Source organism: Chlorocebus sabaeus, chromosome 26 (assembly GCF_047675955.1).
Source record: "Chlorocebus sabaeus isolate Y175 chromosome 26, mChlSab1.0.hap1, whole genome shotgun sequence".
NCBI classification, from domain to species: Eukaryota; Metazoa; Chordata; class Mammalia; order Primates; family Cercopithecidae; genus Chlorocebus; species Chlorocebus sabaeus.
Genome location: NC_132929.1, coordinates 40,031,791 through 40,058,868, shown reverse-complemented (window position 1 = coordinate 40,058,868; position 27,078 = coordinate 40,031,791). Strand labels below are relative to the sequence as shown.

The window sequence follows — 27,078 nt, the reverse complement described above, 5'->3', positions numbered from 1 at the left end:
CCTCAGCCTACCGAGAAGATGGGACTAAAGGCGTGCGCCACCAAGCCCAGCTAATTTTCGTATTTTTAGTAGAGACGGGATTTCACCACGTTGGCCAGGATGGTCTCGATTCCTTGACCTCATGATCCGCCTTCCAAAGTGCTTAGATTACAGGCGTGAGCCACTGCACCTGGCCGAGGCACATATATTCTAAAGTATTTTATTAATTACCACCTGCTAGAATTTATGTCTTGTGTTTCCATCAAATTACCTCCTTAAAAGCAGGCCACAGTGACACTTGTGGCAAAGATCAGAAAAGTGATACTTCTGGCATAGATAACTGATGATACAAAAGGAATCCACAAAGGTGATGCCAATGATCAAGAAGAAAGCACTGAAGAAGGGGTAGAGATATTGCTGGGAGCAAGCATTCCTGAAAATGGAATAATAAAAAAAAAAAAAACCAAAGTAGTTGGCCAGACACTAATGACCAGAGAACACAATAAAAAGAAGGCAGTTTCAGAGCTTGCTTGGCATCAGACAGCTCTCACCTGCAAAAGAAAGAAGGAAAAAGTTCTCAGAGACAAGAGAAAAATCCTAAGTTTGTCCCTGAGTGATGGACTAGATATGACCTGATAGGTATTTGCCATCTCTTATTTCTGGGACTCTGATCCAAGAACAAACAGCAAGAGAACCATGAAAAATTAGCCCTGTTGGATCTGGAGTTCTGCCTTGACAAGATATAAAGCTCATTCATAGATCTGACTGTGCTCATGAGACTGCAGCTCAACTCCTGCTGCTAGAGCAAGGGGAGGGGGGAAAAAAGAAAGGGGTGAGAGAGAAGGAGGTGGAGGATCTGGGTTGTGACTATAATAGCTACAGTAATTAGTGTTTCCAAGCTGCTAGAGAAGAAGTCTTCAGGGTAGAGAAGTGGGATAAGAGATGGGGGTGGGGGAGAGGTAAAAGGAAGCAAACTACTGAGAGTGCTAGGAAAGGATAAGTGGTTTGTGAACAGTTTTAATAAAACAAACACAAAAACTGCCATAGCTTCATATGAGGAAATCAAGAACTTGACATTCTTTCCTAGAAGTGAATACTAAACAACTAACTGCTGTCGCTAGGCTTCCACTTAAAGTTGGCTTATAAACCAGGTTTAGGTAGATTACTGCAAATGTCCCGTCTACACAGTGCTCCATAGGCCCTGACCTGAGTCATAGTTTGGCCTCACTTTCCCTCAAAGAGCCTTCACTCCACCTGTGCTGTGGGAAAGAGAGTTCTGAACTTTAAAACAGTTCATATGGCTCATTTCTTTTCAATCACCCGTTAATTAGTACCCTGTGAATTCCATTAGGTCCTGTGTGTATGTTTCAAGAGAAGGGGCACACAACCTGTTGGCCTAATATAGAAAATGAATGGAAGGCACTAAAAAGGTCAGAAAATAAACACAAAGTTACTTGCTTATAAGTTTTAGGCTCTATGGCATTGCCTATTGGTGGCACGAACATATGAAAGAGAAAATCATATTAACAGAAGGTGATACTCTATAAAAAAAAAAACCTGAATTTTCAGAAAACCTCAAATAGACTTTTCCCAAGTTATAGGAAATGCTATACTCCCCACCAACTCTTTTTTTTTTGAGACAGGGTTTCACTCTTGTTGACCAGGCTGGCGTGCGATGGCGCAATCTCAGCTCACTGCAACCTCCACCTCCCGGTTCAAGCGATTCTCCTGCCTCGGCCTCCCGAGTAGCTAGCTGGAATTACTATAGGCATGCACCACCACGCCTGGCTAATTTTTGTATTATTAGTAGAGACGGAATTTCACCATGTCAGCCAGGCTGGTCTCAAACTCCTGACCTCAGATGATCTACCCACCTCAGCCTCCCAAAGTGCTGGGATTACAAGCATGAGCCACTGCACCCAGCCTATATCCATTTTTTTTTTTTTTGAGACGGAGTCTCTCTCTATTGCCCAGGCTGGAGTGCAGTGGAGCAATCTCAGCTCACTGCAAGCTCCACCTCCTGGGTTCATACCATTCTCCTGCCTCAGCCTCCCAACTAGCTGGAACTACAGGCACCTGCCACCACGCCCGGCTAGTTTTTTGTATTTTTAGTAGAGATGGGGTTTCACCATGTTAGCCAGGATGGTCTCAATCTCCTGACCTCGTGATCCGCCCACCTCGGCCTCCCAAAGTGCCAGGATTACAAGCGTGAGCCACTGAACCCGGCCCTATATCCGTTTTTAAGATAAATATTTAGTGCTGATGTTTCTTAACATTATTTGTTCTGGTGACAACTTGGTTCTAACAAGTGATGTTAATGTCAATGTCAGGGAAGAGTTACAAAGGTGCTGGGAGAAACTAAAAATTGAAAGAAAAAAAAAACTGGCAGGGCGTGATGGCTCACACCTGTAATCCCAGCACTTTGGGAGGCCGAGGCGGGTGGATCACCTGAGTCAGGAGCTCAACAGCAGCCTGGCCAACATGATGAAACCCCATCTCTACTAAAAATACACAAATTAGCTGGGCTTGGTGGTGGGCGCCTGTAGTCCCAGCTATTCAGGAGGCTGACCCAAGGAATCACTTGAACCTGGGAGACAGAGGTTGCAGTGAGCCGAGATCGCACCATTATACACCAGCCTGGGCAATAGGAGCGAAACTCCGTCTTAAAAAAAAGAAAAAACAAAAAAACAAAAAACTGAAGAGATGCAAACTTCACGTGGGGAAATATATTCATAATATAAAAACACATGCAAATGTCTTGAGTAAGGCATGTCAGGAACACTTACACAAAAAATCAATTACATCATTTGCATAAAACCTATTAGGTATCCACCCAGTAGGCTAAATCTTTTTCACCACACTGAAAGCAAGGAATTTTCTCCTTCCCATTTCCCTTTAATAAACAAGTACTAGAAACACTGAATTACCACTATTTCCCTTCCAAGCCAGAACTCCCATAAATACAATAGAGCAGTGTAGGGCCATGTCTAGGGCATGCTACTCAGTGATCTAAAAAACCACAGATACAGAAGAATCTCTTTCTCTATTCTATTACCATCTTACTAACAAATCAACAAGCATTAAGAAATGTGAAACAAAGTGCAATTTCACACATACAAACTGAACCTAAACCACGGAAGACCAAGTATTTTCTTGTCACTGTGGCATGTGATTCTTCAACCACCTGCTCAGTAATCCCTCTTCAGCTGCACAGCTGCTGCCAATTCCACATGCCCAACTAGGCAGGTGCTTTGGTGAATTACCTGTTCCCTAGTGAAAAGAGTCCTTCACTGACACTTAGTGGACCCAGAACCTGCCAATCAACATCACCTATCTTCATTTTGTCTGTCACAGACTTTTATAAGGAAGGTATCATGAAGGCGTATTTAATGCACTATGATATTTTGCATTTTGTGGGGTTTTTGTTTGTTTGTTGTTTTTTAAAGGAAACTGATTTTAAAAAATCAAGTAGAAGAGAGAATTAAGTGACTGAAAAGAAAACTTCCCACACAATATAAGGCTACCTTATCTCAGGCTAGTTCCATCTGCTTGACAGTATTCCCATCCATGACCAGTTTTCCATGAGGGAAGTAACAATTCCTTCGGAGTAGGAAAAAAGGGCAGTACAAGTACTAAGGTACCTGGCAAAGAAGTAAATACAAAGAGGAAGCAGAGTAGGAACTTATGGAGAACACATATCATTGCTATACTTAGTCTCCATGGCTAAGCTCAGGCAATAGTGTTCTGAGTCAAATAAATAAGGAGTGGTACTTCCACTTGACAGAGCAATCAGTAAACCCCTCAACAAATTATCGTGTTCCAGTCATTTAGTTGCTATATGCTAATTGCTACATAATTGCTACCAGGAGCCAAAATTATGCTTCCATATCCTCACAAAATAAGCACTAATCTGTCCAACTTTCTAGACCTCTATCACAGGGAAATTTTTTTCTACTAAGAAGCTGGGAGGGGTGGTTGGGGGGGAATCCAAAGCACTCTTTGAATGATGGTTACAATCAGAAGACTCACATGAGATTCCTTGTGGCAAGGGTCCAACTCTGAAGCCACTAAATCTAATCAGGACAAATTTAATCTGAGGATTCTGCCTTCACTGTCACCTGACAGCATTCAGAAATAAATGCTAAGAGCCCAAGAGCAAAAAGCTTTGGACTCAGTTTAGCTGAGGCTTCACTCAAATATGCCTAGAACACAGAGTTGGAAATAGTCTAAAGACAGACAACACCTCCAGTAAGGCCTGAAGACAGTTCTGTTATCGAAAAATATATAAAGGTCAGAACAACCTGTTCCCTCCTATCAAAGGCCCAACACCTAAGTGGCAGGGTATCATTTAAAGAAAGTCACTGAAATGGATAAGGGAGGCACCACAGTCAGACTCACTGCCTCAGAAAGACCTTTACCAAAACCAAAGGTTAAAGTTCTTATTCAACAATATCCTATGGGAAATGGTTGGCTATTGTGTACACAGTACATTATATACAATTCCCCACTCACAATGAGTTTTACTTCTAATCTCTTTTTAAAGAAAAGTTGTATTTAATGTTCTAAATGGAAACCCCTTTTCCAGGCTCAAATTTTTTTTTTTTTTTGAGACAAGATCCTGGTCTATCACCCAGGCTGGAGTATAGCGGTGCAATCACGGCTCACTGCAGCCTCAACCTCCTGGGCTCAATGAGATCTTTCTACCTCGGCCTCCCAAGTAGCTGCGACCACAGGCGTATGCCACTACACCCAGCTAATATTTTTTATATTTTTTGTTGAGATGGGGTTTTGCCATGTTGCCCAAGCTGGTCTCAAACTCCTGAACTCAAGCGATCTTCCCACTTCAGCCTCCTGAGTAGCTGGGACCACTGGCACGTACTACTATGCCCAGCTAGCTTTATTTTTTTTAATTTTTGTAGAGATGGGTTCTCACTATGTTGCCCAGGCCATTCTCAAACTCCTAGGCTCAAGTGATACTCCTGCCTCAGCCTCCCAAAGCGCTGGGATTACACAGGTGTGTGCACCATGCCTGGTCCCAAAAATTTTTTACACAACTAATAGTACATAAACATTATTTGGGTACTTCTATATGTACAATAGGATTCCTTCTAGTTTGTTCTCATACTTCTCTAATTATCCCTAAGACCTATACATTTTTTCAAAAATGTTTATTTCTTTGGCAAATTTCTTCTTAATAGAGAGGTAGATACAGACTTTTGCACAATGGGCAAGTCATGTCCTTTCATTAGAGTTAAAATAAATATTGAAAGGTTTGTTCCCACAGCCCTTGCCCAGACAGGCAAATTCTGTGGCTTTTTTATTGTGCTATTATTATTGACCAGGAAGTCACCATTAAAAAGGTACTTGGTTCTTGACTTTTTTATTTTTTATTTTTAAAGAAACAGGGTCTTGTTTTGTTGCCCAAGGCTGGTCTTGAACTCCTGGGCTCCAGCCATCCTCTGGCTTCATTCTCCCAAAGTGCCGACATTACAAGCATGAGCCACTGCACCTGGGCTTGACTCCCCATCTTAACCCTGCACAGGTTTTTAGTGGTATTCCTAAACAAACAAAAATCACTGCATGAGTGTTCCCTTTATATAAAATAATTAAATATGATGATTCAACTAAGAGTAGAACCTTCCCTTGAAGTCTTCTTCCTTAAGGGTCTGAAACAAACATCATAGTTGAGTCTACCAGACACTATTCCTTCACAACTTAGTACAGGCTAGCCAAAGAGGCAGGCACAACATGGCTGGCATCCCCTATTCTTCTGAAAAATGTGTGCCAATGAGCTCCGCATTGTTCCTCACTCAAAAAGAAGAGCCTTTCTGTCTGGCCTCCTCCAATGGCAAGCCCCAGTCTGGAAAAGGAAGAAAATGGCACTGAGGAGCCTGGGAGATGGAGCATATCCAAAGCTCTCAGACAAGACTTGAACCTATGACCTTCACTGTGTACACAATAGGCGGGTGAGAGGGATCGGTTTATCTCTGCTGCAGCAGTTCTCAGCCCTGGGGTAGCACTCCCGATAAAATGACACGACTATTGTGTGTGGCAGCAGAACAGTCATCTCCTCACAACAGCCTAAACCAGCACTCCCTCCCCCAAGACAAAGCAGCAGGGGTGAAATTAACTCAAGGCTGCAGAGCAAAGCCTAATACAGAAAAAGGAGGCCTGTAGGGGCTTGGGGACTCTCCTCAACCCCTGAGGCTCTGGACACATGGCTGGAAACAGACAGGCTTTTTTCCCCATCTTTCCCACTCTGATTTAGGTAGGGAGCTGTTTCTTAGAGAATTTAATCATCTGTGATTTGTTCAGAAATATTCCCCCTGAAGGGCTCTGATCTCTCCACCCTGTGTGAGCCTAATTCCTAGAAGCTGAAATGACTGTTTGCTGCTGCCTGTTTCACAAACACACATTAATTGGTCAGATGTGTCTCCTCCTCCTCAACCCCAGAGGGAGGAAGGAGAATCTGAGCAAAGCACAGAGATGATCCAACCGTAATTACACATAAAGGGAAAAGAGGGCAGCATGGATTTTCCAAACAGGATAGGGTCACAAACCCTCCCGGGGGTACAAGGATAGCAGTTAAGGTCCAGGCCCAGGGATCCCTCCATCTTGAAGAAAAGGACAGGAGTAAATGTGACCTGAAGACTGTTAGGGGCACACACCCACAACCTTCTTACTGCACGATCCCAGCCACCTTGCTCCCTACTCCTGGGTCACGCACACGTCCTGCTTCCGACCCTATGCTCTGAACAACCCCCGTCCCCCCCCACCCCGCCAACTCCCTGACTGGCCCCAGTCGCCCTGAGCGCCCTCAACGTACCCAGACTCGCCTCGGAAACTCTCTGGCCTGCTCCCATAACCTAGCCAGACCCTAATCCCCTCCCGTGCACCCCTACCCTCAGCCTGAACCGGCCCTGGCCACGCTTTGAACTTCACCCAGCGCCCCTCGACGCCCCCTCCCCCACCCACGCAACGACCCCCCCCACACACCTTCCCCTCGCTCCGCCCCAGCCCCCCCAACCCCCACTTCCTCCGTCAGGCAGCGCCGCCGCCCCCGGCCCCCATCAGCTCCCCTCGGCCCCGCGCCCCATCGGTGCCGCCGCCTCTTTCCTCCCCCAGTCCCGGCTCCACACAAAGCTCCGGACTCACCGCGCGGCCGGTCCCGGGAGCCGCCACCTCCGCCCGCCCGGGGCCCCGGGCCGTAGAGCCGCCGCTGCTACGGGGCCCAGGCCGCCATCCGTTCCCGCGGCCCCTCCCCCCCACCCCACCCCGGCTCCGGCTCTCCGCCCCCTCCCCGCGCCGCTCCGCCCCGCCCGGCCGGTGCCGCTGTGTCCGGGGCCGCGGGTCCCTCAGCCGCCGCCACCGCCGCCGCCGCCGCGATCCGGGACAACCAGAGTCACCCGGAAGACACGGACACTGGATTACCAGGCCCTCGGATCCGGATTCCGCGCGTGTGTGGAGTCAGGAGCGGGTGAGCGCAGTGGAAACCCGGAACCTGGATGAAGGAGCGAAATCCTGGGTCTTGGAATGCGCGCTCACCGGGAGCCCAGATTAGGGAGTCTTAGCTCAGGGAATGCTGGAAAACCCGGCGTGCCGGTTAGAACCAAGATAAACTCAAAGAAACATGGATTGGAGAGCTCGAACCTAACGCTGTCCCCTCTTGGGCAGTAGAACTCTCGCTGGATCAGACTTCCTCATAGAGAGGTCTCTGGGCGGAGTATTGCACCTTATAATACAGAAGACACCTCTTCTGTAGTTGTCCTTCAGCCACAGAGAGGAAAGGGCCGTAGGGGGTCTGAACATGGGCATCCACCAAGAACAGAAGAGCAATCACAGCTCCTGATGGTTTCATCCATTTTAGCCCTTAGTTCAGCGAAGTACCAACCTCCTAATTTTTTATCCTCTGTTCTCCAGCTTTTTCTTTTAGGATTACCACTTACTTTTCTCCCCAAAGCACCCATTTCTAATCCCTCTATATATCCCTTTCCCCCTCACCATATCACTAAATCTTGTTGCCTTTTATTATCTAAAAGTCTTATTCTGTCCTTCTCCAACCCACCATTCTAAGGATTGTAGCTTTTATCTTTCCTTATCTGCCATTCATCTCTGATTGCCCAGCACACTATCTAATGCACAGTAGGCATTCAGTCCATGTTTAAGTGAGCCCTCCCACCCAGCTCTCACTTGTGAAACATCTATTCATGACGACCTCCTAAGACTTCCACCTCATTCCATAGCAAACAAATTTACCTTAATTCTCAAGGCCTCCCACATCCTAGCCCCTATTATGTCCTTCCTGTGTCCTTGACCATTTTATTCTGCTTTGCATTTATCTTACCTTTTTTTCCCCTATCCTGAGGCATCCTTCAACAGTGCCACTCAAGATAGCATGTGACTTGGAGATAAAGTGAGGTCATAAAAAGAGGGGGGAGGGGTTGATAGCTAAAGATAAAAACTAAACCTGTCTGGTCTAGGAAAAATAATCTCTCTTTGGTCAACCAGTAGTTACGTTGTTAGACAGTACAGGGGCAGAACTGATCCCAGGTGACAGCGAACTTCCAATGTATACTAGACAAAGTTACAAGTGAGGATTCAGCTACTTAGCAGGTGGAGACAGAGAAGGATTTAGTGTTTTAGACTTAGGCGTGATTTAATTAAGGATTAAACATTCCAGTAGTCATCTCCCACTGAAGGAGCATGACTCTGCCACTGGAGAGAACTAGACTGCAAAAATAGGGAATAAAGGAAAGTAAACATTCCTGCAGTGAACTCCAAGTTTTAGCCAGAGAAAGTTATCAAGCCTGGAAGAACCACTAAAAATTTTCAAGTGATCAGATGTCCTACATAGTAAACAAATCTTAAGTTTTTATTTACTGTTCCTCTAGACCAAGGGTTGGCAAACTGCATCTCACAGGTCAAATCAGGCTCACCCCCTGTTTTAGTATGTCCCATGAGCTAGAATGATTTTTACATTTTTAAACAGTTAAATAATCAGAAAACTATTTCATAATGTGAAAATGATATGAAATTCAAATTTCAGGCCAGGCGCGGTGGCTCACGCCTGTAATCTCAGCACTTTGGGAGGCTGAGGCAGGCCGATCACGTGAGGTCGGGAATTCGAGACCAGGCTGACCAGCATGGAGAAACCCCGTAAAAATACAAAAGTAGCCAGGCATGGTGGCGCATGCCTGTAATCCCAGCTACTCGGGAGGCTGAGACAGCAGAATCGCTTGAACCTGGAGGCGGAGGTCACAGTGAGCCGAGATCTCGCCATTGCACTCCAGCCTGGGCAACAAGAGCAAAACCCTGTCTCACAAAAAAAAAAAAAAAGAAAGAAAGAAAAAGAAAAGAAATTCAAATTTGAGTGTCTGTAAATAGTTTTATTGGGCCGGTGGCTCACATCTGTAATCCCAGCACTTTGGAAGGCCAAGGCAGGTGGATCACCTGAGGTCAGGAATTCGAGACCAGCTTGACCAACATGGAGGAACCCCATCTCTACTAAAAATACAAAGTTAGCCGGGCCTGGTGGCGCATGCTTGTAATCCCAGCTACTCGAGAGGCTGAGGCAAGACAATCACTTGAACCCGGGAGGTGGAGGTTGCAGTGAGCCGAGATCGCGCCATTGCACTCCAGCCTGGGCAACGAGTGAAACTGTCTCAAAAAACAAACGAACAAACAAAAAATAGTTTTACTGGCTCTAGCCAAGCTCATTCATTTACATTATCATCTATAGATGCATTTTTACAACAGCAGAGTCGAACAGTTGAAACAAGGACTGCATGGCCTGTGTAAAGCCTAAAATATTTGCTATCTGACTCTTTCCAGAAAAAGTTTGCCAACCCCTGCTCCAGACAAGCACTATCCAACAGAACTTTTTGGAGCAATGGAAATGTTCTATATCTGTGCTGTCCAATGCAAAAGTCACTAGCCACATGTAGCTATTTGAGCCCTTGAAATATGGTCAACAGTGACTGAATAACTGAATTCTTAATTTCATATAATTGAAATGTTCATAACCACAAGTGGCTAGTGGCTACCATAATAGACAGTACGGCTCTAGACTCAAATATTTTGTACTGACGCTTTTTTCTCTCCTTATGCCACAATCTTACTCCCTTCCTGTGACATTCCTGTATGTATTCTCAGGAACTCCCCACCACCCCACTGTTCCACAGTCCCACTCACTATGTACACATCCATTTTTCTGACCTCAAGCTAGGGTACACTTACTAGGTTGTCTCTCTGGACTCTCCATTGTCACAAATGAAGTCTGAAAATGGATCAGGTTATCAGTTGTCACCCTATGAATTAAGCCACTTTATGTACATACACATAAATGGACATTTACACAAGTTTCTTTGTGTCAGAGGATGGCACTGAGGCTGTATTCTTTCTTCTCTGCATGAGAGAAGTAGAAAAGTCCTCCACATGCTGGATCCCTTGTTGCTGCTGGTGCCTGTAGTATGGATCACCTCCCTCTGAACACATTCACAGAAGCTAAGAGCACCAGATGTATACTTGCTATTTGAATCTCTAGGAAAAAAAATTCCTTCATCATTGGATTTTCTGTCCCTCACCAGGCCTAACAAACTGAAGTTAACTAATTTCTTTAGTTTAAGAGATGCTTGCTTTTTACTGGTCTTTTTGAGCTGGCTTTTTGAGAATAACCCCATACTGTCTCGATCTTGGCTAGGTGCATTTTTCAAATTTACTAAATTAAATGAAATCAACAATAATGGGCTTTAGTAGAGACAATAAAGTGGAAAGAGATTACAGGTTATAATCCAAAGAAGCCATAACTTTGTAATTATTTGTAAAAATGGTTTTGAAGTCTAAATTTTTCACACTTACTTCCTAGGAAAAAATGAATTTATGTAAACTTCTGACTTAAAAGAGGGGATACCTAGTTTTCTTTTTCCAGATTAGCTATACCAAGAAACAAACAAAAACCCTTACTCTATTCCAAACATCTAACTGCAAAGCCAAGGCTTCCTACATTTGACCTTAGCCAAAAGGCCAAGAAGCAATAAAGCCAAGGCTTCCTAAACCCCGTCAGAGAGTCTCCAGTTTCATATATCACCTACTCTGACTTTATATAAATGAGACTGAGTCCTGCCTGGAAAAACAAAAACAAAAAACCCAAAAAGCTGAGAAGTCAACAGCAATTGAACCCAACTATTCAAAAGGGGGTACAGATATTTAGACTGCAACAAAAAACCAGCTCAGAAATGTGAAACTTCCTTTAGGCCACACTGTCCCAGAGTTACACAGTCAGAGCAAAGTGTTGTAAAGTACTAAAAGGCTATTCCTGGGCAAGTTTGCACTCAGGCTGCTAAGAATTTCCACTAGGCTTTAAATTGTGCTATTCATCACTGAGCAACTGAAGGCCATCTACCCCCAAGTTTCTCCCACACTTCCTCCCTGGTGTCTCCACAAATAAAAGAGAGACCTTATACCACCACCACCATATGAACTAAAGACAGACTTTCACAGTCTAACCATGAAAAGGAGAAGTTTCCATGTTATTCTGCCATTTACTAATGAGGTTCCAGTTGCATATTTTGGATGCTGAGGTGGGTTCTTGTAAACTTGTAAAGTTCTTGTAAACTGTCTTATCTCAGCACACAAAATGGTTGCATAACCTGATCTGTCGCAGCTCTTGATGTTTTTCTTTCGGCATGCACACAATCTATCCAGATGAAAAAATCAATCCAGACACCTCTATGCTCAGGCTGTTGTTCAAATAAACATTTTTCCTCCCTCCCTAGGCTCTTCGCCTCCTGCCTTCTAGTTTTATTTTGGTATTAAGAGAGCCAAGACAACTCCAGCATAGAATTCAAGGTGCTACTGCTTGGTAAACTATTAGCTGCATAGTGAATCCAGGATGGCTTCATTAATAGTAGGTCTGTAGGAAGCCAGAAAGAGACTCCTGGGACAGGCCCCCCGCCAAAGATGTGGACATTAGCAGTCCTTTCCCCTTTCTCCAGAGGTTAAACAGAAAAAGGGAATACTACATGTTTGCATCACCGGAACAAGAATCGGGTGGGTTTTCCCTGGGAATCCAGAGTGATCAGGCCCTGCAAAACCAATGCCTAGAGCTATGCAACAAGCAGGGTTCACAGTTGAGTGAACATCAATGCATAATGAGTGGAGGCATTTCAATGCAAATAAACGCTGAATATGAAGGATTAAAGAAAGGGGAAATTAATCTTTTTCATAACACAGGGCACATTTTTTTCTCTCCCTTGCTCTCTCTTTTTTAAGTCATGCACACAACTGCTGGAGGGAGTCCAACTTCCCCAGTGTGGTGGTGGTGTTTTATAAAAAGCAGAACATACACATTTAAGACCATGAATTTCCTCAGGATGCCAGCAACTGAGATTCTGACAGCTCTTCAGAACAGCCTCAGAAAGTGTTTCACTAAGGACGACCAGACTGACAAGCAAAAACCTCATTTCAAACTAACCTCTTCTTTTTCCAAAGCACATAGCTTTCTGGGATGTGAATGGTTTAAAAGATTTGATTTCAGCATTTGGGGGGTATTTGGATGCGTTTATTAAGGCGATTTTATTTTTTAGTTTGTTTCTAATTGCCCCATCCAAGTGATGCTTTTGCAATACCAACAAAATAAATAGGGCAGCTTCATGCTGCTTTAGCAGGTGGCTCCATCTTCTCCCAGTCTGAACCATATCCTGGCTTCTCAAACCCAAGAAGTGGAAGTACTTCTTCAGCTTATTCCTTCCGGAAAAAAAAAAAATTGCCAATGAGGGTTACTCAGCTTTTCACATTTCACTCAGACTATTCAAGAGACATTGGATTGGAGCAGAAAACTTGTTACAAACCTTTTTATCCTATCACAGGTTTGCATTAAGCACAGGATTCCTCAAACATCCTATTACTCTACAGATTATCCCTTTGATAAGAAACTTTAAAATCTGAGAGGATCCCTCAAAAAAATAATTAACCTAGGTTAAACACTTTTTTTTCTTTTTCTTTTTGAGACAGAGACTCACTCTGTCACCCAGGCTGGGGTCCAGTGGCAGGATCTGGGCTCACTGCAAGCTCCGCCTTCCGGGTTCACGCCATTCTCCTGCCTCAGCCTTCCGAGTAGCTGGGACTACAGGCGCCCGCCACCACGCCCGGCTAACTTTTTTGCATTTTTAGTAGAGACGAGGTTTCACTGCATTAGCCAGGATGGTCTCGATCTCCTGACCTCGTGATCCACCCACCTCAGCCTCCCAAAGTGCTGGGATTACAGGTGTGAGCCACCGCGCCCGGCCATGTTAAACACTTTCTAACTACAAATACAAGTCTCGAAAAGGAAAGGAATTTCCAACTTGTTCCCATCTCTTTTGATACTATTCTGAGAAAAATGTCAAAAGACTTAGAATTTTTAAATAGGTTTTTATAAATAATGTATTCAAAGATTTTGACCCATTACATAAAGTAGGAATCCCACTCCTTAAGAAAAATATACAGGTTTTGGTAAGAGTTTAAGTTCTGAGATATTCAAGCCTGACGCCAAGCCTTTAGGTTTCTACTACTTCAATTCCAAAGGACCAGTAGATAGCAATTTTAGTACATAAAACTCCACTATGCTGTATAGTTCCTTTTCTCCTAGGTCAGACAGCTTTATTCTGCTTCATTAACCCCTTCTTTGCTCCTTGATGGATCTTGGAATCCAGTTTCCCTGTAAGGGAGAAAAAGAAGTCTCATTATTTATTTTTGTATTTGCAATGCAAATCTTTTGTAGCCTCCCGGGTCTTCTGGTTACTGTGTTCCTGTCACATTCAATTATCTTATTTCAGGACTCAGACACTTCCAAACTTCAGAGTTTCATTCTGTAAGAATAAGGAAGCAATGGGAATACTGTACAGGGATACACAAATGCATACAATGAGTATTTGTCCTAAGAATCTAAGAAGTTAATTATTTCTAATTTTGTAGCTACTAGAAAAGAAATATCACATTTTTAAGGGTGTTCGATGCTAAGGCAAATTTTTAAGAATATACACATGCAATAAAGGAAGGCATTTCACACAGTGGGAAACCCATTCCTCTGACCTGTTAACTGGCTGAGCATAATGCATGAACCTTCACAGAGAGAAAAGCAGTTCAACACTCCTTTGCTGCCTCAGACTTAATAGGGGGAGTGACCTGCGACAGTGGAATAGAATCCACATGAATGCTTTACTGACAAAGGGCCCCTATCACCAGCTAAGAAGGTTAAAGGTCATAGGCTAGATGACTCTCTAAGTATTAAACTTAGAAAACAAGCAACCTTCCCATCCCAGGTGACCCTAATGAAAGGTATATTACTGATGTGGTCTCTGACCTCTTCTCAGATCTACCAGGATAGAGTTTGGCTCAGTGGTAGCAGCCTTAGGAACCATCCATCTCATTAGGAGAATCTTAAGAGAATACCTGTCTGTCTGGCCTGAGAACAGTTTGGCAGTTTGCTTTCTCCCACAAAAAGTCTCATCTAAGTCAATAGTGATGCTTATGCTGAAAATAGAAACATAATTCAGTTCAGTCTCAGCACTAAAAAAAAAAAAAAACAAACAAGCAGTCTTCCCCTTCAAAGGCAGCTGAGTATAGCACAGGCCCATGCCCATAACCACTGCCTCTCAATATGTTGTCATTTTCATTTGTTGCAGCAATCAGGCATAACAGAAGGAGCATTGGACTAAAAGTCAGAAGACCCAGGTTCTAGTCCACCCTCCTCTGGTATTAACTAGCTGTATGACCTGGGCGAGTCATTCAGTTTCTCTGGATTTCAGTATTTTCACTTGTCCAATTAAGAATACATGTACTGACCATGGCACAGTAAGATTGTGAGAAAAATTAGCTTCAGCTTAACAAGTTTCCCTGTTTACTTAAATCTCCTCCTGTCTAACATTAGTCTGTCTGTGTGTCTCTCTTTGTCTGTTTATCTCTCTCTCTCTTTCAGGCTACACCTGCTTCTAGAAGAACATTATGTTCTTTTCTGGGCTTCCTCAGAAACCATCCACTAAGTGATACCCTGAATATCATTTAACTATAATCACAATGCTGTTGATTTTCATTTGGGCTTTAGAGCACAGGGCATTCCCAGGGATTTAGGAGTTCTTTTATCCCCTGTGCTTCCTGGCTGAAAACCTGAACATGCGCCAGCCATCTGGCAAAGAGCCCTGTTACAAGGCAAGTCAGCCTTTGTATCCCTAACACTACCATAGTAACTGCCAAATGGTAGATGCTCAATAAATGCTCTCACCAAATGAATTAAACAAAGGTAGACACTACACATTTCAAAACCTTTATATTATAGACAGTACTAAGTAACCACAAGTAGCAGATATCAGATAAATGTAAGAGTACAGATTGTAAAGGTGGTAGTACCCAGAGGTGAGTCTCATTCAGCTTTTTAGGACAAGCTAGGCCAGAATTTAGAATTCTCTCTAGGACTCCAGACGTCCAGTTGTCTGTATTGCATAAGTTGAAAGACTCTGTTTGCTTGCTTGTTTATTTATTGAGACACAGTCTCTGTCGCCCAGGCTGGAGTGCAATGGCGTGATCTCAGCTCACTGCAACCTCCACCACCCAGGTTCAAGCAATTATGCTGCCTTAGCCTCCCCTGTAGCTGGGACTACAGGTGTGTGCCATCACGCCCAGCTAATTTTTAAATTTTTTGGTAGAGATACGGTTTCACCATGTTGGCCAGGTTGGTCTTGAACTCCTGACCTCAAGCAATCCCCCACCCCACCTCAGCCTCCCAAAGTTCTGGGATTACAGGCGTGAGCCACCACGCCTGGCTGAAAAACTCAGTTTTAATCCTGAGACTTCGTAGCTGTATAATCTTGAGTATGTTACCTAGTCACTCTTGTCCTCAATTTTATCAACTCTAAGAGGAAACTGGACTATAAAATACTGAAGGTTCCTTCCAACTCTATGATATTGTGCCCTAAAAATGAAATGTAAATTGGAATAATTTGTTCCTGAGGCAGTCTGATATAGTGAAAAGAACAGGAAATCTTGCGACAGAAAGACTTGAGTAAAATAACTTCTATAAACCTGTAAAATGAAAGGAGGAAAAAGCCCTTACTAACACATAGTTATTGAGAAGATTCTAGCTAACACAAAGTGCTTTCTATAGACCAGTCACTGAGCTACGTGTATTACACATACACTAAGTCCTTTAATCAAATAATACAGGTTCAGTACTCCTTATCTAAAATGCTTGGGACCAGAAGTGTTTTAAATTTCAGATTTTTTTGGATTTTGGAATATTTGCATTATATATACTTACTGATTAAGTATCCCAAATCCAGAAATCCAAAATCCCAAATGCTCCAATTAGCATATCCTTTGAGCATCATGTTGAAGCTCAAAAAGGTTTAGATTTTGCATTTCAGATTTTCAGATTTGGGGCAGGGTGTGGTGGCTCATGCCTGTAATCCCAGTACTTTGGGAGGCCAAGGCAGGCAGATCGCGTGAGCCCAGGAGTTCCAGAGCAGTCTGGCCAACATGGCGAAACCCTTATCTGTACCAAAAAAACCAAGCCCTCCCCCACCCCCCCCTCAAAAATCTGCTGGATATGGTGGTGCAAGCCTGGAGTCCCAGCTACTCGGGAGGCTGAGACAGGAGGATGGCTTGAGCCCAGGAGGCGGAGGTTGCAGTGAGCCAAGATCTCATGCCATTGCCCTCCAGCGTGAGCAACAGAGTGAGACCCTATGTAAAAAAAAGATATATATTTTTTTTTTGGCCGGGCACAGTGGCTCACGTCTGTAATCTCTGCACTTTGGGAGGCAGGCAGATCACCTGAGGTCAGAAGTTCAAGACTAGCCTGGTCAAAATGGTGAAACCTCGTCTCTACTCAAAATACAAAAATTAGTTGGGCATGGTGGAGGGCATCTATAATTCCAGCTACTCAGGAGGCTGAGGCAGCAGAATCACTTGAACCTAGGAGGTGGAAGTTCCAGTGAGCTGAGATTGTACCATTGCACTCCAGCCTGGGCAATAAGAGTAAAACTCAAAATAAATAAATAAATAAATAATAATAATAATAATAATAAAAGCAATAAAAAATTAGCCAGGTATGGTGGTACAGGCCTATAGTCCCAGCTACTTGGGAGGCTGAGGTGGGAGAATTGCGTGAGCCAGGGAAGCAGAGGTTGCAGTGAGCTGAGTTCACACCACTACACTCCAGCCTGGGTGACAGAGCTAGACCCAGTCTCAAAAAAAAAAAAAAATTCTGGCTGGGCGCGGTGGCTCAAGCCTGTAATCCCAGCACTCTGGGAGGCCGAGATGGGCAGATCACGAGGTCAGGAGATCGAGACCATCCTGGCTAACATGGTGAAACCCCGTCTCTACTAAAAAATACAAAAAACTAGCCGGGCGAGGTGGCGGGCGCCTGTAGTCCCAGCTACTCAGGAGGCTGAGGCAGGAGAATGGCATGAACCTGGGAGGCGGAGCTTGCAGTGAGCTGAGATCCGGCCACTGCACTCCAGCCTGGGTGACACAGCGAGACTCCGTCTCAAAAAAAAAAAAAAAAAATTTCAGATTTGGGATGCTCAGCCTATAACTAAAATAATATATATTAAAGTGCTTCAGGCTGGGTGTGGCTTATGTCTGTACTCCCAGCACTTTGGGAGGCCAAGGCAAGCAAATCACTTGAGGTCAGGAGTTCAAGACCAGCCTGACCAACATGGTGAAACCCCGTCTCTACTAAAAATACAAACATTAGTTGGGTGTGGTGGCGCTCACCTGTAATCCCACCTACTCGGGAGGCCGAGGCAGGAGAACTGCTTGAACCCAGGAGGCAGAGGTTGCAGTGAGCTGAGATCTTGCCAGTGCACTCCAGCCTGGGCAACAGAGCAAGACCCCATCTCAAAAAAAAAAAAAAAAAAAAAAAAAAAAGGGCTTCATAAATTCCAAGTCTCCGGAAGAAGTAAGGGTGGTCGTATTATTTATGCTGAGGCTTGGGAGTTAGGTTTCTTAGTTATGGTTTCAATTTCATCTTTCATTTATCATACAACCCCAGGCAAGTCTTTTAATTATTTATTTCAGATTCCTCATAACAAAAAAGTACATATCATTTTCTTCACATTCTTAAAGCTTGACTGAATAAGAACATTCCTATTTTACGTTTCAGGAAACTCCAGTATGATTATGAAAGCCCTCAAGTGAGACCAGCTCAGGTAAGATCAACCCATCAGAATAAAACACCCAATGGTAGGCAGACTAATCTCTGGCTTGAGTGATGATGTCTAAAATGGAAAGCTAATAGGAGAAACAAGATACAAGAAGAACAAGGATTTCCAGTATATTCCCAGGAATTCAGACGTTCTTTCATCCCTTAGGCTGCCTAAAAAAAATCAGACTTTTGCCAACAATCTGTGAACTCCCTACAATCATGGACATTTTGTATCCCTAAAGTCTAATAGAGTGATTGCCAATAGAGGCCACTCTTGGGCCAGCTGTGGGCAATGATGGTAAGGGACCAGGGCTTCTTGTGGAAAGCAGCAGTCATCACGACTGTCCTTAGATTGCAGGAACTTTAAGCTCGGAATTCTAGTTCAGCCTGGGCTTCTAAGATCAGGATCTGGATAGTGAACCACAGTGAGATACAATACATCCTCTTCAGGGTAGGGTGTAACACTTAGTTTCTGTATTTCCCCAGTACTTTTACATTTAATACCTAAATCATTTCAGTGTTAAACCACATCCTCAATCATAGTGCCTAAAAGAAAATCAAATGCATGTGCAGCAGATGGGCAAGAAGTTAAAAGAGGAAAAAATATTTGTCATCAACTGATATAACTCTCACAGGAATTTTCACATGGTTTGCAAAAGATATAAGGTGCATTAGTTTATAGAGCATGTTGTTAAATTTAAAATTTTCCTTTATCTGAGTATTCAACCTATATAAAGCAGACACAGAGCCAGGTGATACCCTACTGTATATTGCTTTTTTCTGAATTATTTCAATTTCAGGAGACACAGTTAACTTAAGGTCAAGCAAACTCAAATTTACACTTCCAAAAACAAACAAATCAAAGTATACATCTTTAATTTAAGGCATTTATATACATATATATGATACAACACATAATATATATATATGATACAACACATAAATGGGTCATATTCTAAAAGTTTATTTGCAAGTATGAAGTTTGGAACCTGAAGCCAGGAGTAGTAGTGTGTATCTGTAGTTCCAGCTACTTGGGAGGCTCAGGCAGGAGGACCTCTTGAACCCAGAGTTCAAGGCCAGCCTAGGCAACATAGTGAGACCCCTGTCTCAAAAATAAAAGTTTGGAATTTCAAATATATTTGTCATAGAACTCATCTGTAAAGGGTGGCTACGTTCCTAAGCCATCCCCTCCCGCCAAAAAAAAAAATTAAGCCATAGTGTTATAAGTAAAGCAGACTATTAATTAATTTTTTTTTAGAGACAGGATCTCGCTCTGTCATCCAAGCTGGAATGCAGTATTGCAATCATAGCCCATTGCAGCCTTGAACTCCTGGGCTGAAGCAATATTTCTGCCTCAGCCTCCCAAGTAGCTGGCACTACAGGCACACGCCACCACACTGGAATAATTTTTTTTTTTTTTTTTGTAGAGACAGGGTCTTGCTATGTTACTCAGGCTGGTCTCAAATTCCTGGCTTCAAGGGATCCTCCTGCCTCAGCTTCCTAAAGTGCTGGGATTACAGACATGAGCCACTGTGCCTGACCAAGTATTAATATTATTAATGCTATTAAACTTAATCACTTCATGTAATAATATATCTAGGGGAAAATGTGATAACCATTCCAAATTAAGAGGCATGTATGTATTTTCCCCAATGTAACTGGGATTAAAGACTTTTCCAGCTTAAACTACTGGAGGTATCCCCTAGGACCTAATGGAACAGAGTTCTGGCAGAGTAGGAGGTTTTTAGAGAGGCCGAGGTAGATGGATCACCTGAGCTCAGGAGTTCGAGATCAGCCTGGGCAACATGGCAAGACCCCGTTTCTAGCAAAAATACAAAAAATTAGCCAAGCATGGTGGTGTGCGCCTGTGGTCCCAGCTACCTAGGAGGCTGAGGTGGGAGGATCACTTGAGCCTGGGAGGTGGAGGTTGCAGTGAGTCGAGATTGTTCCACTGCACTCGAACCTGCATGACAGAGTGAGACCCCATCTCAAAATAAGATTTTCACTACCTATTGTTTCTGTGCAGTTTTTAACCTTGTCTAGTCTACCATTAACTAACAGAAACAATAGGAAAAAGATAGGAATTTTTTTGTTTTTTGAGACAGAGTCTCGCTCTGTCACCCAGGCTGGAGTGCAGTGGCGTGATCTCAGCTCACTGCAAACTCCGCCTCCTGGGTTCATGCCATTCTCCTGCCTCAGCCTCCCGAGTAGCTGGGACTACAGGCGCCCACCACCACGCCCGGCTAATTTTTTGTATTTTTAGTAGAGACAGGGTTTCACTGTGGTCCCGATCTCCTGACCTTGTGATCCACCCGCCTCAGCCTCCCAAAGTGCTGGGATTACAGGCATGAGCCATTGCGCCCGGCCTAAACATAGGAATTTATTAAAGCTTTCTCCTAAGAATGTCACTCCCCTCCCCATCATGAAACCTTATGGAGAAAAATGAAGGCCCTAAAGGTCCTGAAGTTATAGAGAAAGTGCTAAAGTAAAATGTTTCAGAGAAATATCTAAACCCTACACAGAACATTTTCTCACAGGACTTTAGGCAGCAGATGAAAACCAAGCCAGGGGAAGAAGCTACGAAAAGGGAAGTAGGACTAAAGATCAAGTAACAGTGGGTCTGAGAGAGAGTATCTACCACCGTTTCCTCCTACCACCAGTGTTGCCACCAGTGCCTAGAGGAAGGTGAAAATGAAATGGAGGAGGAAGGGGTAGACTGCCAGAACCAAAACAGAGAGAGGGTAAAATGGAGATCTAAATTCTAAACAGGGCCAGGTGTGGTGGCTCACACCTGTAATCCTAACACTTTAGGAGGCCAAGGCAGGAGGATCACTTGAGACCAAACGGGGTAACATAGTGAGACCTCATCTCTACCAAAAATTTAAAAATCATCTGGGTGTGGTGGCACATACCTGTAGTCCCAGCTACTTTGGGGGCTGAGGTGGGAGGATTACTTTATCCCAGGAAGTGGAGGCTGCAATGAGTCATAATTGCACAACTGCACTCCAGGCTAGGTGACAGGCCGAGGCCCTATCTCAAAAACAAATAAATCCTTGGCCGGGCGCGGTGGCTCACGCCTGTAATCCCAGCACTTTGGGAGGCCGAGGCGGGCGGATCACAAGGTCAGGAGATCGAGACCATGGTGAAACCCCGTCTCTACAAAAAATAGAAAAAATTAGCCGGGCGCGGTGGCAGGCGCCTGTAGTCCCAGCTACTTGGGAGGCTGAGGCAGGAGAATGGCGTGAACCCGGGAGGCGGAGCTTGCAGTGAGCCGAGATTGCGCCACTGCACTCCAGCCTGGGTGACAGAGCTAGACTCCGTCTCAAAAAAAAAAAAAAAAAAAAAAAAAAAACAAATAAATCCTTAACAGTGGAGAAAAGAAAGGATTTCCAGGGCTACTGGGCCACCAACTGGAGTACCGTCTGAAGTAAATAATTTGTGTCAGTTAAGGGCAACTTGGTTCAGATCTTCCAATGTGTAGGAATCTTAGGATCTTATCAATCAAAATGTTGCCTGAATGTTGCAGTAAATATACATTAATATGAATTCCTACTCCAAGCATTTCATTTTGTGATTCAAAGCAGTGTTACTTAAAGTGTAGCCAACTGGCCAACAGCATCAGTATCACCTGAGAGCAGGATTGAGGAACCTGTGTTTTAACAGCTTGCTAGGTGATTTTTAGTTACATCATAGTTTGAGAAGTACTTCTCTAGGGCATAGATTTATAAAATGGCTAGCTGGTCCCCAAAGTATTGGATGAGGGAGAGTTGTGCACCAGTGAGGACAATGCATGCCCTAGAATCACGCAATTCACACAATGGGAAAGCAGTGACAAAGAGGCACAAAATGGTAACTGACATGAGCAAATGGGAGAGAGTTGCTGATGTTGCTTTTCCAAGGATGTTAGGCAGGGAGGACACCACCACTATATATGTGGGGTTTTTTTGTTTTGTTTTGAGACGGAGTCTCACTCTGTCGCCCAGGCTGGAGTGCAGTGGTGCAACCTCGACTCACTGTAAGCTCTACCTCCCGGGTTCACACCATTCTCCTGCCTCAGCCTCCCGAGTAGCCAGGACTACAGGCACCTGCTACCATGCCTGGCTAATTTTTTGTATGTTTAGTACAAACAGGGTTTCACTGTGTTAGCTAGGATGGTCTCGATCTTCTGACCTCGTGATCCACCCGCCTCGGCCTCCCCAGGTGCTGGGATTACAGGCGTAAGCCACAGCGCCTGGCCCACTATATGTGTTTTGAGACTGCTTTGAAATAGAAGAGGCTGCTCTGGGACAGAGGAAGACAAGATGGGTCCCAGCTACTCAGGACGCTGATGTGGGAGGATTAGACCTGGGAGGTGTAGGCTACAGTGGGTCATGATCATGCCACTGCACTCCAGCCTGGGTGACAGAGCAAGACCCTGTCTCAATCAATTAACTAATAAAAATTTTAAAAAGGAACGAAAAGCAAGAGAGCCAAGGCCGTACTCTGGGAACCAATAATAAAGAGAAATGTGGGAAGTGGTGTCTCTAAAACAGATGCTCAATAAATACTTTTTTTTTTTTTTTTTTTTTTGAGACGGAGTCTAGCTCTGTCGCCCAGGCTGGAGTGCAGTGGCCGGATCTCAGCTCACTGCAAGCTCCGCCTCCCGGGTTCACGCCATTCTCCTGCCTCAGCCTCCCGAGTAGCTGGGACTACAGGCGCCCGCCACCTCGCCCAGCTAGTTTTTTGTATTTTTTAGTAGAGACGGGGTTTCACCGTGTTAGCCAGGATGGTCTCGATCTCCTGGCCTCGTGATCCACCCGTCTCGGCCTCCCAAACTCAATAAATACTTAAAATGTTAAGTCTTTTTTTTTTTGAGATGGAGTTTCACTCTTGTTGCCTAGGCTGGAGTGCAGTGGTGCAATCTCGGCTCACTGCAACCTCCACCTCCCAAGTTCAAGCGATTCTCCCGTCTCAGCCTCCTGAGTAGCTGGGATTACAGGCGCCCACCACCATGCCCAGTTAATTTTTTGTATTTTTAGTAGAGATGGGGTTTCACCATGTTGTCCAGGCTGGTCTCGAACTCCCGACCTCAGATGATCCACCCATCTGAGCCTCCCAAAGTGCTGGGATTACAGGCATGAGCCACCATGCCCAGCCCTTACTCTTGAGTTGAATACTGAACAATGAATAAATGGATAAATGACAATGTTGCCACTGCACTGCCTTACTACTTCCTTTAATGAGCAGTACAGTGGGGCAAAACACTCTTTTGGCTGACAAATAGCATTTTAATGTAATAGGATCTGAAATAGAAGTTTCGAGTGACTTACTATGCCGATAATTGTGGATCAAGGTATACTTTGGAAAGGCTTTACTGTAGTTAACCTAACAAAGTTATTGATAAGCATAATTATATTAAGCCTCCAACACTAGGGACACACAGAACACAGTAAAAAAAAAAATTTTTTGGCCGGGCGCGGTGGCTCAAGCCTGTAATCCCAGCACTTTGGGAGGCCGAGACGGGCGGATCACGAGGTCAGAAGATCGAGACCATCCTGGCTAACACGGTGAAACCCCGTCTCTACTAAAACTACAAAAAAACTAGCCGGGCGAGGTGGCGGGCGCCTGTAGTCCCAGCTACTCGGGAGGCTGAGGCAGGAGAATGGCATGAACCCGGGAGGCGGAGCTTGCAGTGAGCTGAGATCCGGCCACTGCACTCCAGCCCGGGCGACAGAGCGAGACTCCGTCTCACTCTGTTACCAGGCTGGAGTGCAATGGCACAATCTCAGCTCACTGTAACCTCTGCCTCCCGGGTTCAAGCGCTTCTCCTGCCTCAGCTTCCCAGTTCTCAGCTGGGACTACAGGCACTAGAGGCACATGCCACCACACCCAGCTATTTTTTTTTTTTTTTAATCTTAGTAGAGATGGGATTTCACCATGTTGGCCAGGATGGTCTTGATGTCTTGACCTCGTGATCCGCCTGCCTCAGCCTCCCAAAGTGCTGGGATTACAGGCATGAGCCACTGTGCCCAGCCAAAAGGGAAGATTTTATAAAAATCTAGACAAGTGAGATACAAGACAAAAAAATAAAAAGAAAAGAAAAGAAAATTAGACCATCAAAGATTATGACTTACAGGCTGATCCAAAGGTAGTGGGTTACTTCAACTGGTTGTTCACAGTCAGTTACAGATTAAACTCCTTGTTCTACTTTTTTCCCCATTCCTCACTACTGCACTTGACTGGTCTTAAAGAAAAAAAAAATCATGACTTACAGATTTTTGGATTTCCTTTAATAGGAAACTTCACAACCATTTCCTGAGGATTTTTGCAGATGAAAACAAATGGAGAATCAGATTCTTGACTGATGTCTGGAAACTGTGAAATATAAAAATAAAAAGTTCAGGCTAGTTGGGACAAGTTTTGAATTTAAGGAGATCAGAAGATGTCCCAGATTTCACCTCAACATTCTGATGATAGTACTCTCCATTTCACAGGTGAAGAGGATTATGCTTAACAAGCAAGAACAAACCTGCACCTTTCTATAATCCTTAGTACAGCATTATACAATCTATTGCCTGCCATCTCTGATTTCCTATAGTGGGAACAACTTCATTGAAAAAAAAAAAAAAAAAAGGATACCTGAAATCCTCCCAGAAGAATCAGAACTGACTGCTCTTTTATCACAAACAACCAAGAATCAGGAGATTCAGAGATCTCCTTGGGGAACATCGGGTACCCACAAGGTTCAACTCATATGAAGCACTGGAAGACTTAAGAAAAATAAAACATCTGTGGAAATTCTGCCAGAAACAGTACACATAGCCCTTCTCTCGCTAAACGGAAGGAAGATGATTCATTCTGAAAGGTATGAACATGCAAAAGCTGTTTTGCTGGATGCTTTCCAGATCTACTTCAGGTGAAAAGGTAACTGGTAGAGCAATTCTGAAAATTATTTAGAAACCTTTGGATCTCTTATCATAAAACAAATCTGTGTGAATAGTTAGGACTTTTACTTCTTTTGTAAAAACAGACACAGAACCTAGAGTAAGACTATGCTGGCTACACAATCACAATTTAAGAACAATTGGGGGTTAGCAATGGTTAACTGATCTGGAATTTCATTATTTCCTATCTTATTATGTCTTATGTTTGGCATGTTCAACAAATATGACTCATAGGCTTCTGGGTCAGACTTCATTACCAGAGAAGCCTTTCTCCTAGTAACTACCATCAAAAGTATGAAATTACCTGTATTTTCCACCCTTATTTGACTGCTAACATATGCCTCCTAAAGTCTAAGCCACTAAAAGTTTCATTTTAAAAAGTAAGGAAATTCAAATTTCTCTGTAACTAGAAGCATGAATAGTTAAACTTTTTTACTGACCACTCTTGTCCTACATGATAAGTGATGCTGTGGGGAAAACGGAAGGGATTTTTAGCAGCATCTGGTCCTGCCCACGCACCATGGCTTTCAGTGTGGAAGAGGTGGGACATGTACTTTGTTTTTATTTTGTTTTTTTTAAGAGATGGGGTCTCGCTATGTTGCCCAGGCTGATCTCAAACTCCTGGACCCAAATGATTCTCCTGCCTCAACCTCCCAAAGTTCTGGGATTACAGGAGAGAGCCACCACACCCAGCCAATAAAACAAACTTAATATTAACTATCGGCCATAATCATATTAATAGGCAGGGTCAAATGTTCATGGTAGAAAAGTAAGGCTAAAGACACAAGGGTAAACCCTCTTCTTTCTTACCCCTTTTATCTTCAGAAGCCAAAGAAAAGCAAGGCCCAGCTGTTATTGCTGGGTATTAGAAGGAAATAAGCTCTGCACAAGATCCATGCTGAGGTGCTTTGGCACAAATAAAACCAGAGGCTGCCATCAAGATCACTAAACCTAATTCTACAGAGACCAGAGCAGCAGCAGTCATAATTACCATCTCTTTAATTTTCCTATTTTTCCTTCCCTGTGACTTAGAGACCATTGAGGCAAAGGACAATCACAGCTCTGCTTTTCCAATACCACAAACCATTTCAGCCAATCTCTCCTCTTTCTTCCATATCAATAACTTTTGCCTCTCTACTGGATCAATCCTATTAACACATAAACATTCTGTAATGTCTGACATGAAACAAAGTCTCTTATCCAGATCCCATATCCTCCTCCAGCTACTACTCATTTCTCAGATTCCCATTACAACAAAATTCATCAAAAGATTATCTGCACTCCCTGCCTTTAATTTCTCTCATACTTTTTCCTCCAATTCACTATAAATAGGCTTTCGCTCTCATCATTCCATCAAAATTATTCTTGTAAAGGTCACTGTTGACTTCCATGTTGCTAAATCAAATGGTCAATTCTCAGTTCTCACCTTTTTTATTTTTTTTTGAGACGGAGTCTTGCGCTCTCACACAGGCTGGAGTGCAGTGGCACAATCTCGGCTCACTGCAACCTCTGCCTCCCGGGTTCAAGCAATTCTCCTGCCTCAGCCTCCCGAGTAGCTGGGATTACAGGCGCCTGCCACCATGCCCGGCTAATTTTTGTATTTTTAGTAGAGATGGGGTTTCACCATGTTGGCCAGGATGGTCTCGATCTCTTGACCTTGTGATCCGCCTGCCTCGGCCTCCCAAAGTGCTGGGATTATAGGCATGAGCCACTGCGCCCGGCCTTTTTTTTTTTTTTTTTGAGATGGAATCTCACTCTGTCACCCAAGCTGGAGTGCAATGGTGTGATCTTGGCTCACTGCAACCTCTGCCTCCCGGGTTCAAGCGATTCTCCTGCCTCAGCCTCCCGAGTAGCTGGGATTACAGACGTCTGCCACCACGCCCAGCTAATTTTGTATTTTTAGTAGAAATGGGGTTTCACCATGTTGGCCAGGCTGGTCTTGAACTCCTGACCTCAAGTAATCCACCCGTCTCAGCCTCCCAAAGTGCTGGGATTACA

General features: G+C 44.0%; 2 protein-coding genes across 3 annotated transcripts in view; both read right to left on the bottom strand.

Annotated features, from left to right (window-relative positions):
* ZNF609 (zinc finger protein 609) overlaps nucleotides 1-7,377 on the bottom strand; it is a 239,881-nt gene extending 232,504 nt beyond the window's left edge. The window contains exon 1 of the mRNA XM_073012230.1: nucleotides 7,135-7,377. The gene's annotated coding sequence lies outside the window, so the exon portion shown is untranslated. The remainder of the gene's footprint in view (nucleotides 1-7,134) is intronic.
* Nucleotides 7,378-13,372: 5,995 nt separating this feature from the next.
* The window catches only part of TRIP4 (thyroid hormone receptor interactor 4), a 71,111-nt gene continuing 57,405 nt past the window's right edge, over nucleotides 13,373-27,078 (bottom strand). For both annotated transcript variants that reach the window (XM_008016294.3, XM_038008837.2), the window contains exons 12-13: nucleotides 24,409-24,511; nucleotides 13,373-13,675 (exon numbers count right to left, since the gene is read on the bottom strand). In XM_008016294.3, the coding sequence (XP_008014485.1) occupies nucleotides 13,608-13,675; nucleotides 24,409-24,511 (171 nt within the window). In that variant the 3' untranslated portion in view covers nucleotides 13,373-13,607. The remainder of the gene's footprint in view (nucleotides 13,676-24,408; nucleotides 24,512-27,078) is intronic.